Source organism: Hevea brasiliensis, chromosome 9 (genome assembly GCF_030052815.1).
Source record: "Hevea brasiliensis isolate MT/VB/25A 57/8 chromosome 9, ASM3005281v1, whole genome shotgun sequence".
Lineage (NCBI taxonomy): Eukaryota > Viridiplantae > Streptophyta > Magnoliopsida > Malpighiales > Euphorbiaceae > Hevea > Hevea brasiliensis.
This window is the reverse complement of record NC_079501.1, coordinates 7962098-7978221: the sequence shown is the minus strand read 5'-3', so window position 1 is coordinate 7978221 and position 16124 is coordinate 7962098. Positions and strand designations below refer to the sequence as shown.

General features: G+C 34.2%; 3 protein-coding genes across 3 annotated transcripts; 1 reads left to right on the top strand and 2 right to left on the bottom strand.

Moving 5' to 3' along the window:
* The first annotated feature begins 658 nt into the window (after positions 1 to 658).
* Positions 659 to 4590, top strand: LOC110658754 (endo-1,3;1,4-beta-D-glucanase). The gene is made up of 7 exons (XM_021816488.2): positions 659 to 911; positions 1458 to 1479; positions 2739 to 2865; positions 3093 to 3183; positions 3284 to 3373; positions 3679 to 3779; positions 4123 to 4590. Exons 1-7 carry the CDS (start codon positions 764 to 766, stop codon positions 4261 to 4263), a joined length of 720 nt encoding a protein of 239 aa, XP_021672180.1. The 5' UTR covers positions 659 to 763; the 3' UTR covers positions 4264 to 4590.
* Positions 4591 to 6249: 1659 nt separating this feature from the next.
* LOC110658756 (sm-like protein LSM2) lies at positions 6250 to 9722 on the bottom strand. The gene is made up of 3 exons (XM_021816490.2): positions 9501 to 9722; positions 9230 to 9388; positions 6250 to 6588 (listed from the first exon to the last, which is right to left on the bottom strand). Exons 1-3 carry the CDS (start codon positions 9501 to 9503, stop codon positions 6469 to 6471), a joined length of 282 nt encoding a protein of 93 aa, XP_021672182.1. The 5' UTR covers positions 9504 to 9722; the 3' UTR covers positions 6250 to 6468.
* Positions 9723 to 10272: 550 nt separating this feature from the next.
* On the bottom strand, positions 10273 to 14855 carry LOC110658755 (BTB/POZ and MATH domain-containing protein 2). The gene is made up of 4 exons (XM_021816489.2): positions 14165 to 14855; positions 12768 to 13116; positions 12097 to 12373; positions 10273 to 10758 (listed from the first exon to the last, which is right to left on the bottom strand). The coding sequence occupies exons 1-4, from the start codon at positions 14584 to 14586 to the stop codon at positions 10580 to 10582; spliced, it is 1227 nt and encodes a 408-aa protein (XP_021672181.2). The 5' UTR covers positions 14587 to 14855; the 3' UTR covers positions 10273 to 10579.
* Positions 14856 to 16124: the final 1269 nt, after the last annotated feature.

Sequence of the window (16124 nt, the reverse complement as noted above, 5' to 3'; positions counted from 1 at the left end):
AAAAATTCTGCAATTATTCAATTTAACATATCAGATAAGCAAAGTAAACAAAAAGGGATTAATAATAGTAAACCCAATAATCCGCTTACACAATATATAAGCAGAAAGAATCATACCGGAGAAGGGGCAGGGCGATTTTCCGAGGAAAGTCGATTTTTTTTTTTTTACATTGACAGAATCTGGATTCTGGAAGAGTGAAAAATAGCTCTTCTCTATCTCCAAAGACAAATCAATAAAACGCAGAATATATGAAAATGTGAAATGAGAATAAGAGAGAGCAAAGCAGGGGAGGGAATTCTCTCTAGTCGTTAGATTGAAGAAGGGGAAGGAATCAAGAATCAAGACTATCTTCAGCAAGTGGTTTTTCAGATCATCGCCATCATTATTGATATCAAGAATCAAGACTATTTTTTTTTTAATTTAATAATTTAACATTTGTGGGTTATTTTTGATTTGAGAAATGATATTTAATGGTATTGAAATTTCCGTTCTATGAGATTTGCTGTTTGGAGGCTGTGATGTTCGATATTACAAATAAGTGTGTGTTTTCTATAATTTTTTTTTAAAAAAAAAAAAGGAATTTGGTGAGTGTTGAAATATCAAAATTATTAAACGACGCCGTTCATTCCCCTGACTTTGTTTTTTGGGGTCAAAGATTCCTCTGACATCCTGTCCCTCTTTTTCACTCGCAGTTCCCACTTCCCATTTCCCTGGAAGGCTGCAATTCTCAAACCCTCGTCTCGCCTTATCAAGCCCACCAAATATGTCAGGTTCTCAGTGCTGCGATAACCCACCAACCCTGAACCCAGCCTCTGGAGCAGGTTCTGTCACTGAAGTTGGGGGTCTCAAGGCATACGTTAGCGGACCTTCTGATTCGAAGCGCGCAATTGTTCTCATTTCGGATGTTTTTGGTAATTTCCAATTCTATGTGCTATCTTCGCGCGCGCGCGCGTATATGTATATTTGAAAGTGATGTCTGTTTCTTTGATAATCATGAACGCCCTATCTGGGTTTGTGTCGATTAATGATATTATATGTTGCAATTTTTGCTCGATTCTCCAACTAAAATGAAGTGGTTGGTTGCTGGTTTGCTAATCTTGCATAGCAGGAAAGTCAGAAATTGTCTTTTTTGGGGGGTTATATAATAGTTTTTCGAGTAGTGGATGCCTTTCTGAGTTGAAATTGAGTGATTAGCTTTAAACTGAATTTGGTTAAGTTTCAATAGGATCACTTTAATTGCTGGCTCCCAATTGATGCCGATTATGATCTTGGGGTGCTAAATAGTGTTAGCATACCACTACAGACAATAATTATGTCTTGCTATTTGTAACTAGGGGCTAAGTGATGGAAAGTTCAAACGTTTAACCATTTTGTAAAAAATGCCCTTCCTAATCTTCTTCTTCTTCTTCTTCTCCTCTTTACATATCTTCTTACTTACAGACATGATCATTTTACAGGATTCGAGGCACCAAACCTGAGGTATGTGTAGTTCACAACCATGAACTTGGAACTGATACTTCTAACTCTCCGACAATAAAACTTGGCATGTGTATTGTTGCTACTCCAACAGTCCAACCCCAACCTTATAGAAGAATTGTTGCTCACATCACTTTCTCTGTGTTGTAGCACTGTTTTGATGTCCTAAAGTTTTTATGTCTACTAAATTACAAATGGTATCTAGCTTCTGTTTTCTTCATTTCTGACAAGATGAAAGGTGGTAAACCCATGTCTTCATTTATGAAGCTTTACATTTTGCAGGACTTGTAGCCTTTTTTTTTTTTTTTTTTTTTTGAACGCGAAATAGTTTATTACTGTTCAATAGTGAGCTAATTAAAATTTCATCTTGTGTGCATTATTTCCACCCTGGTCTGTTGCCAATAAACATTATTTTAGCCTTTGGGGCTGCAAAATTTTAACCAAATCCAACTGAATCAATTCAATCCAATCCAAACCAAATCCATGTTTTTTGACGCTTATATGATTTGGTTTGATTTTAAAATATAATCAAACTGACTTTTTATTTAGTTTTGGTTTTTTTTCATATGAAAAACCAATTGAAACCGAACTGAATCAAGAATACATATAAATAATTATGTAAATATCTTTGTTGTGTTAGTTTGTTTTTCTCTACATGATCTACACTACATAAAATGAAAATTCACCTAATTTGGTTCTCCATTCATATGATTAACATATATGCTCATATTATTATATTTTAATATTATATTATTTAAATGTCCATTTTTAAAAACATTTTTATTTTACTAATTTACTTTATGATATAAACTAACCAAACCAATTATCCAAACCGAACCTAAATGGTTTAGTTTGGATAATTTTTAACCTTGTTTAGTTTGGTTATGGTTATGATTATTCACAAACTAATTTACTGGTTTTATTTGAAAAATCTACCTTGAACCACCAAACTGAACCATGAAAACCCCTAACTTTAAGGTTCTCTTTATGATCTAATATTAAGCCAAATAGTCTTTTACATTGTGATGTTCATTGACAAAGTATTGATGATTGATGTTGGAGAACTACAGATGCTGGTTATGAAGTACCTGTCATCTCTTGTTGAACATTTAAATAAAACAAGTCTCTTCATGTTTCCACTTTGATGGATGATGAATTTGCCAAACTATAGGGAGAAGGGAAAAAAAATAATTATTTGAGTGTTAATAGTTGATACTTGATAGGTCTTAGCTGATCAGGGTCAATCCATTGTTGTTGTTAAGGAAGCTTGCTGACAAAGTTGCTGCTGCTGGATTCTATGTGGTGGTGCCCGACTTCTTCAATGGAGACCCATATGTACCTGAAAATGTTGAGAGGCCAATACCTGTCTGGATAAGGTTGCATGGAACGGTTTGTTTCTGACTGTATGCTAAATTATAAGAAATATGCTTAGAAGTGCCATTAAATTTTTTACTTAACATGCTTTAAATAAATCTAGAGAAAAGTAGATTCATTCTTTTGCCATGTTAAAACCAACATTTTAATTCACCTTTGTGCAGCAGGAAGTCATATTCATGCAACAGTCTGCTCAAACATAGTTTTCTTGCTAAAACTTAGATATCATTGTTTATTTTTAGGATAAAGGATTTGAAGATGTAAAACCAGTTATTATGGCTTTAAAAAGCAAAGGCATATCAGCAATTGGAGCAGCTGGTTTCTGCTGGGGTGGTGAGTTTTCTTTCTCGTTTCTCTATACGAATGTTTATTGTGCCAGTGGACTTGTGCATGAGCTGTTCCTGCTAAAATTGACACAATGATATCTTCTCAGCCAAGGTTGTTGTGGAGCTGGCAAAGTCTGATTACATTCAAGCTGCAGTGCTTTTACATCCTTCCCTTGTCACTGTAGATGATATAAAAGGTAACTTTTGTTTTAACTGTTTTCTATCCTTTTGCCAAAAATTCTCTGTGCCTGCAGTATTTATGGTGAGGGCTGTGCTCAGTCCAGATGAATATAGGATCATACCTGCAAGGTGGAGAAAACATCTCAATATAAATATTTATTTCGAATTTTGATAAAAAGGATAAATTATTGGCCAGATGCTGCTTCAGTTACTTCCTAAAACTGTCAACTGATTTCTATTTGCAGTTTCCCATTGAGAGCTCTGTGTAGCACTGCCAAATCAATTTAGATTTAATATGTTGCTATGAACTTGTCGTTTTCAGAGGTCAAGGTGCCAATTGCTGTGTTGGGAGCTGAGATTGACAAAATATCTCCTCCTGCACTCGTCAAACAGTTCGAAGAGGTTCTATCCACCAGGCCTGAGGTAAGAAGTTATTGAACTTTGGAGATCTTGTCTTTCTGCTGGTCTTTTTCAAAATAGAAAACAATCCTTGCTTATAGTCAGCAATTGTCTTATTAACAATCATAAAAAACATTTTGCGAGTGATAGACTTATGGATTATATTCTGTTTATTCTTGGTTCTTTAATTAAGATAATTTGTAGAGGAATGCTAAGCATCTGAACAGTTGACAGTTGGACCCACAAGAATCAATAGTTCCGATGCGTCAGTTGCTTCACCAACGATGCTAGCAATCAATTGACCTGTGTTTGATGCTAGCACTTTCCTAATTTGTATCATTAACTCATTGATGCTAATATTCAACAGATCAATGGCTATGTCAAGATATTTCCTGGCGTGGCACATGGGTGGACAGTCAGGTATAAAATGGAAGATGAGAATGCAGTCAAACATGCTGAAGAAGCCCATGGAAATATGTTGGATTGGTTCACTGACTACGTCAAATGAAATGATGTATGTTGGCAATTGCTTTTTCTAGCCCAAGTCGAAGATTTTTATTTTAGCTTGCTTCTATAGAATAAAAAACTTGGGAAAATATGACCTGTGGTATTAGATTTAAGTAGATATGGGAATCCCAAACTTGCTTCCCATAGTTATTGGGGAATAATATGACCTGTGGTATTAAGATTTAAGTTGATATGGGAATCCCAAACTTGCTTCCATTAGTTATGTGTATTCCCCAAATATTTATTGCTCAATGACGTTTGCACTAATTATTAGTAAACTATGTAGATTACTGTTGTTAAAATTTGAAAAGTGCACCCGTTTCGATGATTCCTGTGGCGCTTTTCAACTCTGTTGGTGCCTTGATGCTTTATTATCCCCATCAGACTATATGACACCCTTGGTGGGTTTCAATGTCTGTCAATACGCTTGTAAGATCATATTTTCTTGGAACAGTACAATTATATATATATATATGCACCGTTCATTTTCTGCAATTTTCCCTTCACCTTCATTGGACGATTTGCACAGCAACTCAGATCCACTTTCAGAATACAAGTCTACAAAAGAGAGATTAGTTAATAGAGAGGGAAAAAAATTTAGATGGTTCACATATAAAACAACGGATGGAGATGCATACTGGAATAGGCACACGCCTGTCTGCTGCTGAAAAACTTGAAAGCAAACACAGAAAATATCAGCTGCAAAGTATAATAAATAATATTGCCAATGTATATATCAAAGTGCATTGTAGATTTGTGACATACTAATTTTTGCCCTAATTTGATAGTATCTTTATAATCTGGCGTTAAAATGGTAGCATGTATGATATCTCTTGTGAGAATGGTAACAAGTAAGATATTCACAAAATTTATTATACTTTAATTTAAATCTGATTAATATTTTTAAAATTAAAATTGATATCAAACTCGATTATTATTATTCAAAAAAAATTTCTCATTTAATTTCATATGTTTTAATTAAATATTACATAAAAAATTACTTTTGTTAATAATTTATATTTTAAAAATTTAATAATTTCATAAGATATTTCAATTTTATTTTATATAAAATAAAATATATAAAAGTTTATAAATATTATTATAAAAAATATAAAATTTATATTTAATTAAATATTTATATAAAAGGGTTTGGATAATAGATACTCAACATGTAAAACTCGAATTCGGCTCAAAATCGTTACGAGTATTAAATTTTAAATCTAAATTCATCTAAAATCCTATTATATACTGCTCAAAATTATTCTATTAGGATTTAATCAGAACAAATGCCTACAAAAATCTAAATTGTTGACATTTCTAATCTCTTGCTCTATAGTTGGATATTAGCCATAAAAAAAAAAAATATATATATATATATATATATTTCCACGTTTACAAATGCTTCTTGTGAAACTTTTGGAAGCATAATTTTCGCCCAAAATCATAAATAGGATATAGGAAATTCTACCCAATTGCGTGAAGAAACTTCTTTCATCTTTGAAACCAGATTGATCAGCATTCGAAAATGGAAACAGGACCATCGCTTAAGACGTAGACTATTTTTTAAGGATAATAAAATTGTAGATCTAAAATAATCCTGAGAAAAAGAAAATAATCATGAGGGTCTACATAATTACTGGGATGAACAACAATGTCTACGAAAATCTTTTCAATGATTCGCTGAAAAATCTAGCCTAAAATTTGGGGATTGATTTAAAAATTCAAAGACTATACCCCTTTCGAGATATCCATATGGACATCTTACAGAAATAGTTTTAACACAGCAGACCCAAAAGAAATGCTGCTAAGTGCCAACAACCTCTGCTTGCAAAGGACAGCATCGCAGAACAAATTTGGCCGATCATCAATTTCTTTTACCATCCCCATGCGAAAATGGAACAATCATACATCATTTTCATAGTGTGAGATTAATCCTTGCCCAAAAATGTATCACAAATATAAGGTTTTTTTTGGCGCACAAACAATCTGCAAAATATTTCTTCAACATAGCATTTAAACAATTTCTTGCGCAATTAAATTGTCATACACAACCCAATAGCAATCTGCTCCAGTCAATAAGAGTGTAGCTTCGATCTTCATGTGTCACCAGGACAAACATACAGCATTAGAATGTCAAAACAGCTGTTTTTAAACTACAATTACGTCAGATGTTCATACAAATACGAGAAACAGTTTTAAACGAAACTCAGCCACCCCGAGCTTCTCTTCTTGTTGCATCATGGAGCAAATCAATGTCAACACCTTCTGGAGGCAACTGAACATATCTAACCACAGATCCCCTTATAAAACAGTTCCTGACAGAAAGCTGCAATTGAACACAAAATCATTACATCCATCGAGCAAAATCATGCAGGATAGCAGGGGAAGGGGAAAGATTCACTAGCAACCAGGGGTGTCAAATGCAAGAGTTGATGCAAAACAATCACCATGTGCTCAGATGTGCAAGTGTTTTTGGAGTACTAACAATAAGAGTGTGCATAGTTCTTGGGAATCTCGAACCAAACCGATCAAAACTATACCGAACATAACTTATTTTCTAGTTTTGGTTTGATTATGGTCCTTCACTAAGAACCAAATTGAAACCATATTGGACCCGTACTGACCAAAGAACCAATTTTATACATATGTTTATAATACATTAAATCACTTAATAGTTATTAATTAAAATTAATATACTTGATCATTAATCCTTAATTATATATGCACCTTATAGTTAAAAAAATATATAATTAACAAATAACTAAAAATTATATTATATTATACTACATATTATGTATTAGCAACTAACTTTAAAATATTAAATGATAATTCAGTTATAATTTTTTATGATAACAATTATATAAAATTGTTTAAGGAATTGAAACTGATGTATTGAGAATAGAAGCAAACAGAAACATCATAGAATTGAACCAGAATTGTACCAAAAGTTTGGTTCGGTTTCAATTCCCAGGTAGACTCTAAACTAGAACTGAAACCAGACACCCCTAACTACCAGTTAGGTTGATGAAAAACATAACTATATAAAGACACAACCAAAGAACAGTGAAATCCCCAGAATAATATCAACATAATAATGATGAATTGAGCACAATCTTAGTCTCGAAAAAATGGCACATATGAAGATGCGTGCAAACACATTCATGGATTCACAAATATGATGCTAATTTTGAAATGATGGATGGATTCAAGCATTTATCTTATAAAATATATGTTTGCATACATGAACCCTCGCTCACACAAATTGACACTTGACAGGACAGCCAACATAAAGAAATTAAGCATAAAGGGCACGAGAAACAAAATATTCTTCAACAAACTTATTGAAGTTACATCCATATAGGCATAGAAACAATTTCTTTTATATATTTTTTTTAAACACCCTAGATAATGCATCAGGAAACAGGCATAAAAATAGACACATGGTTATGCCTACAATGTCAAGTCAACCAAAAGAAGGTCCAACAGGGACATAATTAGCAGGTATAAAAAATGAATATTTGAAAATATATTAGAACAACAAAAATTCAATCCTTGCTGCCTGCAGCTGTGATTTCTTACAACTCTGTTTATCAAATTGAGCTCCCCATCATCATTCAAATCAATACCCAAAATTCATGTTCCTCTTTTAAATCAGTTACCTGAAACTCCAATCTCCAATATAAAGTCAGGTATAAATAACACAAAATCCAATTCATTAAGAAGCCATTATCATTCTTCCCACATTATTTTCAGCATATTGCATAAGCCAGATGCATTTTAACATACAATAATTTAAACCCCATGTAATAATAAGCAATCCAATTCGATTCCTGTATGTGTTCAGTGTTCAAATCTCCTCCCACTAGTGTTTTGGTACATAGACGACATGAGATTCACCACATAAAGCTTTATTCAATGATCAGGTACAATGTTTTGATGGAGATAGCCTATTCTTTTAAACATTAATATTTAACAATAATAGCAATGTACCAACACAGGCATTGAAGCAAAAAACAAAATTTTTATAAATGCCCCTGAAAAGGCGCCCAGAACAGAAGAATTATCCATCTTTCACAAGTTGAGGCACAACCCCAGTGGAGAAAATTACATTCTGTGCACGTATATTGAAAACTGCCCAAATCACTGCCAAAAGGGCTACTAAAATAATTGATATCGCCGCTGATAAAGACATGAGTATGTCTGAGACTTAGAGTCCAAGGCATATGCATCATAATTTTCATTGTTCTATGAGAAATAACAATGCATTTGAAATGGTAGGAAGAGATATATCTGCAAGAAAGAAAATGGAGGCAAATGCAAGAAGTTGGAACAGAAATTCTACAAGAAGTCAAGAGGAGTTGAGATAAACAGAAAGGAAATTAAAAATTTAAAATGGAGGTAGTCTACCTGATCAGATGTTTCTTAAATAGTAGACTGGAAATTTGCACATTGCAGGAATGAGTACCGACATTCCATCAGCATATTTGCTACTGAGAACCAAGAAGCACCAAATTCCCAATGATAGCTAAAAGTAATTTTAATCTAAGGAAGAAAATGAGATCAAGAAACAGACATTCAAGTAACACGTATCGAAGAAACCCAAACTTCCATTAATAATAATCGTTCAAAAATCACAAGATGCCTTAATATATCCCAAAAAATGGACCTTAACAAAGTCTAAACACTAAACATTGACTGGCATTATTAATCCCATAATAAGGATTATGATAAAAAGGCTATCCTAGGCTTACAAATAACAACAATAACCAAAACATCGAACCCTAGGAATACCCTAACCTAAACCAGTGAACCCTAAATTCCCCAAACTAAATCCACTATAGCAAACAACAATGCGACGAAAACCATAAAAAAACAATCGTCGAAATTCAAACACATAATTAGCTACAGAAAAGGGATAAAAAAAATCGAGGCCGTGGAATTGAAAAGAGTGAGAGAGGAGAAAATACCATGTGAGGGTACTTGTCTTGATCGACAACCCTAGTGTTCTCGAGCTTGATATTGAGGTACTGATCGACAGAGTGAAGCGTTCCTCTGATTGCCAAATCGTTCTTCAGCTCCACTGTCACTTCCCTACCAACCAAGTCCTTGAAATACGAAAAGAACAGCTGCAATAAACCAAAGCCCGCGAGAAAAAGTTAAAAAAGTGAGGAGGATGAAGGTATAAAATAAGAAAGGACAGGAATCCATCAAAGTATATAACAGGAAAATCAAAATTACCATATTTCCCTGATGGAATAGAGAAAAGGGTCCTAGCTTCTACTCTTCCTTCCTGATACCTTGCTCTTGCTACAAGTCTCCCTCAGACATCGAGCAGAGCCCAGAAGAGAAGTCTATTGAAATACCTAGTTTTGATGTAATTTACTACTATAACCCTGGTTATGAGTTGTTTCCATTTTCATTCCCCCCGAAATTTTGTTGGATATGCATCTGAATCTCCCATTTCCATTTCCCACCTAAAGAAAGAAATTGTATATTAATAATAATAATTATTATTAATTAAAAAAAAAAACTGACAGAGGAGACTTGTATAGTTTTGCTACAGAATCAAATTCCGCTTTATCAATTCCTTTGCTAAAAAATTATGATTAAAATGCTAAATTTTGAATTACAATTTTTATCAGCCTTCACAAAATTTCATAAGAAAAATGTTTAATGAGTATCAAATTATAAAAATATAAGATGGAGAGACATCCACCTAGACCTAGTAGTGCAACAAAATTGTCTTTTAATTCACCCACCCATACAATTTGTTCATAATTTGCGTTTTTCTTTTAATTAGGGCAAACTTACCATAGAATTTCCCAAAATTATAATTAGATATTACCATTTTCATTTCTTATGAACTATACAAGGGAGTTTATTTCCAAGACTTGCTCTGCAATTTTTTACCCAGTAGACACATAAACAGGCTTGCTAATCTGTTCTACTGAAATTCACAAGCATTACATGCCAAGGCTAATTGAACCTTTAAAACGATAACACGTGTAACGACCCCAACATTGTTCATTTGATTTTACTGTATCTAGAATCGAATTGCAGAGAAACGACAAGCACGAAGCAGCATCATCCAACAAAAAAGTAAAGGAGGCGCGTTAAAAAATCAAGGGGAATTAAAAAAAGAGAAGGAAAAGACCACAAAAGGAAACCTTTACAAGCAAGCCCACCATAGACACCAAATGAACAAATAAGTTTTACAATTCATAATACGTGGCAAATCTTTTCTACTCCTACAACTTGTTTCTTCAATTTTGTTTGCTACCAATAAGATGCTTCCAAAATTAGTTAGAAGTTTTCCACTATAGCCTTTGCTTCACCCGCCTCCCGTTCAGGTCACTGCCATCAAGGATAGCTTCATTCCCATGCCTACACACAATCACAGTGTGTTCACCAACTCTAGCCACGTACTCCAAGAGTTCTGTAAGGACAGACGGGCAGCTTTCCTTCAAATATTCAAAGCCATCCGTTTGCATCACAGCTGAAAAACAAAAATTTTACAAGCATCAGCTATCTTCACAGAAAAGCATATAGATAATGATTTGCTTCAGGATTGCCTCCTAACAATTAAAGATACTTTCCGCCTGCTGGTGAATTTCACATGATGCAGGACTCTTAGCCAAAACAAATCCAGCTCAAACCATTCGTTATGAACATAATTAACTGAGAACAACTCTCTTTTTCAGATTTTGCTTTTTAAAAAGGAAGAAGGGCAAAAAAATGACCATATCATATTGATCAATAGACAAAACACGTTGCAAAATGTTCATCCCGCTGATTAGGGTCATACAGTTTTCGGTTTTTAACTGAAAACCAAAAATTAACCAATCTATTTCGATTTTTTATTTCGGTTATTTGATAGGTAGGTTTGATTTCAGTTAGTATTTTTAAGAAAATTTCAATTTTTTGGTTCGGTTTGCTTAATACAGTCAATAAACTGAATTAACCAAACCAAACTGAAATTTAATATACTAAATCATTTCGCTTCATATATGTACACAATACCTAGTTTTTTTTTTGTCCCTCACTCTTTAACATCACTTTTACATGACCTCTGCCGCCGCCTTCTTCTTTTTTTTTTTATTCTTCAATCTTCACACACCAAAAGTTTGACAACATCAAGTGGGTGCTTTGGAACTTGGAAATCGTCGACATTAATCTGGAAGCAGTGGCACGGAGCAGCATTCAAGTGACATCTAACCTCTATCATCTACATCCTTCCTCCTCCCTACTCCCTTGTCGTTGTTGCTGAGAATTGCTCTCTGCCTCTCTTGATTCTGAAATCCTCAACGTTTCTCCACTTTTCCAGTCTCCCTCGCAAATTGCCAGCTGCCTCAAGTCCTCAACCACACCCAGTCTCGACTCCTAGGTTACTGTCAAGGATTTTGCCAAGGCCTCAAAAGTTGACTGATTGAGGTTCTTGGGTTCATGCATTATTGTTGTTGTGTTTTCTGAATATGGAATTGCATTTCTATGATGATGTGATTGTTCTTCAGTTTGATTTTTAAGTTTATTACATTGTTAACTGAATTTTGAAAATTGAGGATTTGAGTGATTGATTGAGATTAATTGTTCAAGGTTGCATGCTTGCAAATTGCAATGAGGAAGAGGTTCTATAATTCTGGGAAAATTAGCCAAGAGCCGATCGATCAAATAGAACTGGAAACAATAATTTTAAAAATATTAAAGTCATTTTAAAAAAGCAAAAGTCCAACCTCACACAGATTACCATGTAAAATAATCAGGCATCAAATACATATTTGCATTCTTATCTCTTATGCAATGGTAATGCACTTAGTGTTTTGAAGAAGCTGCTAACCTCTCAGATTTTCTGGCATTGCAACGAATTTGAGACACACAGCCTTCAGCTGGAAACAATGGTGCTGCTCCGCCAAGGCTAGTGTAGTTGCCACTGTGTTTATAGCCACATCCTCACAAAGATTGGCCTCACAAAGCAGTCTGAGCCTATCCAAACCATACCTATCAGCCGCTGCAAGCAGATGCTGAGACATCAAAGTTGAGGCCCACTTGGAGTTCAAACCAGTAAGCTCTTCAAGGTCAGGTAGTGAATCCCAGTATATAAAATAAAGTAAAGCCTGCAAGGACAAAAAAAAGGGGGAACCAAAAAGCATTAGGCCTATGCATTTATCATGTATAATTTGTCCAATGTCCACTGAACACAGCACAAGGAATGAAGAAAAGTAATGCGAATGCTCTGAAAATATGTAGAGCCAGTTACATAGAAAGTGTATGAATAATTTCAACGCAGAAGGTACTACATTGAAAAAGACAGTTTTGCACAATGCAGCACCGCACAAGAAAAGTTTCAATGCAAGATACTACATTTTACTGAAGTATATGAAACCGAGAGAATATTTTGAGTTACTTATGCACAAAACATGTAACAGAACAAGATGCTAAAGGTACCCAAGCATCTGAGAAACATAATGGGGAGTAAATACCAAGTGAAATACGTTAAAAGTATACAACCTTAAAAACTGGAGCCTCTATGTCTTCAACTTTTATTAACTGTGTATTTTGATCCTTCATTGGACCAAAAAGTTGGGCCCTGAATACAGGTGATCGAGTAGCAAGTACCAATTTGTGAGCAGCAAAAACTTCTCCATCAACTTCAAAATTTACATCAGTTCCCTTTCCACTTTCCAATAGTTTTCCAAAATGCTGGCCAATGTTAGAAGGTGGTACTGCTATAGAATAAGTCTTAGGGCCCTCTGTGTGTGACTTAACAACACCTAAACTACAGTGAACTTGAAGGCAATCCTCTTTGAGGTAATCGGATGACTCCAGAAGAGTTCTTTTGAAAAACCTTTTGTATCCCCTGCAGCATACAACACTTAATATCATTACAATCATACTCTGCATTAAATATATCAGTTTATTCAAAAACTATGGTTAGCTTGTATGCAACATAATATACTGCAGAGAGCTAAACAGCAATTGAGTACAAACTTAGCTGCTAGCAGAACAAAAGATTAAGCCCACAAAAGATGCATCCACAAAATTTGTCATATTTATGGAAGACATTATGCATGCACAAGATGCCACCAGTATCAGCCTATTCGAAAAAAAAAAAAAAAAGCACATGATCATAAGGTTTCTTATAGCCCGTAAATCATCAAACGCCATGCCACTAATTCCTTGAACCATTACACATCAATGTTTATGCAGGTGCATCTACCTGCACAATATTAAACTGGCATGCAGAGGTTTGAATTTTGAAGCCATCAGAGCACCTACTTTGTGTGACAAGCTAAAAAACTGGACTGTACCAAATCAATCCTTGAGGTGCAAGTGCAACAAATGACCCATGTGCAACCATCAACTGGTTATAAAAGGATCAGTCAGGAAATTCATAAACAGAGATACTTAATAATGAAAAGGTTCTAGTAAGTATGGCAAAGAGGGAAGTTATTGCAATATCACACGATTCAAATGACTACGTTATTTTGCCACTATGTCAACCTTTGACACTTATTTGGACATACAAAATTATAAGGCATTAATACAAAAATGGCTGTTCAATCATATTATAAACTAAATTGTTCCATATGTCATCCTCAGAATTCCCTGTGATACAGAGCAAAAACCATAACTTCAATCCTGCACACCAAAGTTGACCCAAGAAACATTTCCTTAAGACACCAAAACTCACAAATCCACCAACTACTTCAACATCCCAACCTTTCTAGCCTATTCTAGAAAATAAAAGACATAAAAAGAGAAACTATCTTACACAGCCATCTCAAAAATCCCATCACAAATCTTGAACCCCATGAACCCGCCAAATCAAAATAATCCACCAAAAAATCAGCACAAAACAACAAAATTAAATTAAAAAAAAAAGGGGAAATAACACGATATCTCACCACATGCTTCCACGATATTTAAGCGTATATGGCCCACTCTCAAGCGTCCTCCCAAAATGGCTATGAACCTTATGCCTCTCCTTCCCACTCTGATCCAACAGCGTCAACTCGAAAAGAGCCCTTACATCGGTGCCTTCACTGGCCAACGCTATAAACAGAGAAACATAAGTGGCATTATCCTCGACGCTCTTCCCATCTGGATAGAAATAAATCGCCCAAGAGTAACCCCCTACATTGAAAGTATCCGACGCAATATATTTCCCGATCCCCAATCCCTTGGATAAAGAATAAGCCGTGATCTTGAACTGGTGTGACCCATTCACCGTCTCCGTGATCGAAGTGGAAGTCGTCGTCGACGAATTAGACGCCGAAGAAGAGGAAGAAGAAAAGGGCTTGGTGGCTTCTCTGAGAATCCTTCCCATGCCCTCCTGACTGGACGAAATTCCCGTAATTGGGCAAGAATCTGAAAGGAAAAGGGATAGAAAATCTAGGGATTTTGAGAGGGAATTGAATTGGGTAATTTGTTAAAAAATTAAAAAATCTACCCAGGGTTCGGGGAGCAAATGAGAGGAGACGAAGATGGGAATGACGAGGTTAGGGCGACAGAAGAGCGGTGGGGTTTAATTATATAAGCAGAGAGAAAGGAAGAATTATTGATACCTGGCTTCCAAGTATGTGGTTGTAACTAACCGACTCACGTCCTCGCGAGAGCAACTGTGGAGGGAGGTTGAAAATAGAACGATAATAATAAGGTTGTTTCCGTAATTTTGACCCACCCGTTTAGGACCACGTTCGCGGTTTCAGTAAAACTTTTGACTCCTCGCATTAATGAACTGCGTTCATTACTGACAAATGCTGCTTGAATAGATAGTATTGACCAACAAATAAGTACGCTGACCAACAAATGAAGAAAAAATTTTATTTTAAATATTTTACAGTTAAATAATAAATGGTTATCATATATTTTAATTATTTTTATTAATTTAATTAAATACACAGTGTACGTAGCTCTTATTTTCCTTCCCTTCTTTAGTGCCCCGTGGATGTATAACCAAAGAACTCTTCCTTACTTTGGAAAGGCTTGGCCCTTAAGGTCTATTTGCAAGCTGAAGGGTGCCTTTCTCGTACTTTGGTGGCGGTGGCAGCACTGGTTGATGGTTGTGAATTCCGGACACCTCTGCTTGCTTGAGGTCTGGCTTGTTGGACCATGGGCTTTGTATGGGGTGCCAGGATAGTATTCCTTTATTGGGCTGGCCTTGGGAGGGGCGATGGATGAAACAAAATATACAAAAAATGAAAATCAGAATAATAATAAAAAGAAATTATAAATTTTCTCAGTTTTTGCTCAACTTTATTAAAAAAATAATTTAAATATTTTTACTAATTGTCAATTGTATTCAATTATCTTAATTTTTATTAAATAATAAACTTCTAATTGATTGAAAAATATTTAATATTTATACAATATATCTAATAGTGTATCAATAAATATTGATTTAATTAATAAAATTTAATTATCACCTATATTATGTTTGAGAATTTAAATCCTATCAATTATTATTCTTAATGGATGATCTGTAAATTTTATTATTATAATTTTTTAATGTATATATATATATATATGTAAAATTTTATTTGAACTGGTTAAATGATATTTTTATATTTTTAGAATAATTATTAAAATTGATAAAAAAATAATTGATTAATATGGATAATATAAAAAAATATTTAAATTATTTTTATTAATTAAATTATTCAATTAATTTAATAATTTAATTGTTAAAATTAAAGTTAATATGAAAAATTTGATGATTAACTCAATAAAACTAAAGTTTGACTAAAACTAAAATATTTAAAAACTCGAATTTTTTTAATCATATGACCTACATCATTCTGTTTATTTTGCATAGTAAATTATTTTTAATAATTCACACGCGTACACAATATATAATTTATTGTA

Bases quoted from the DNA above. Each gene is read 5' to 3' on its own strand.
- LOC110658756 (XM_021816490.2), bottom strand. The intron at 6,589-9,229 runs GTATTTTCTCCT...GTTCAATTGCAG, and splicing joins AAGACAAGTACCCTCACATG to CTTTCTGTCAGGAACTGTTT.
- LOC110658754 (XM_021816488.2), top strand. From the start codon at position 764: ATGTCAGGTTCTCAGTGCTGCGATAACCCACCAACCCTGAACCCAGCC. The intron at 912-1,457 runs GTAATTTCCAAT...ATCATTTTACAG, and splicing joins TCTCATTTCGGATGTTTTTG to GATTCGAGGCACCAAACCTG. The intron at 3,184-3,283 runs GTGAGTTTTCTT...ATATCTTCTCAG, and splicing joins AGCTGGTTTCTGCTGGGGTG to CCAAGGTTGTTGTGGAGCTG.
- LOC110658755 (XM_021816489.2), bottom strand. From the start codon at position 14,586: ATGGGAAGGATTCTCAGAGAAGCCACCAAGCCCTTTTCTTCTTCCTCT. The intron at 13,117-14,164 runs GTGAGATATCGT...TGTATGCTGCAG, and splicing joins AAATATCGTGGAAGCATGTG to GGGATACAAAAGGTTTTTCA. The intron at 10,759-12,096 runs GTTAGCAGCTTC...TTTGTTTTTCAG, and splicing joins AATGCCAGAAAATCTGAGAG to CTGTGATGCAAACGGATGGC.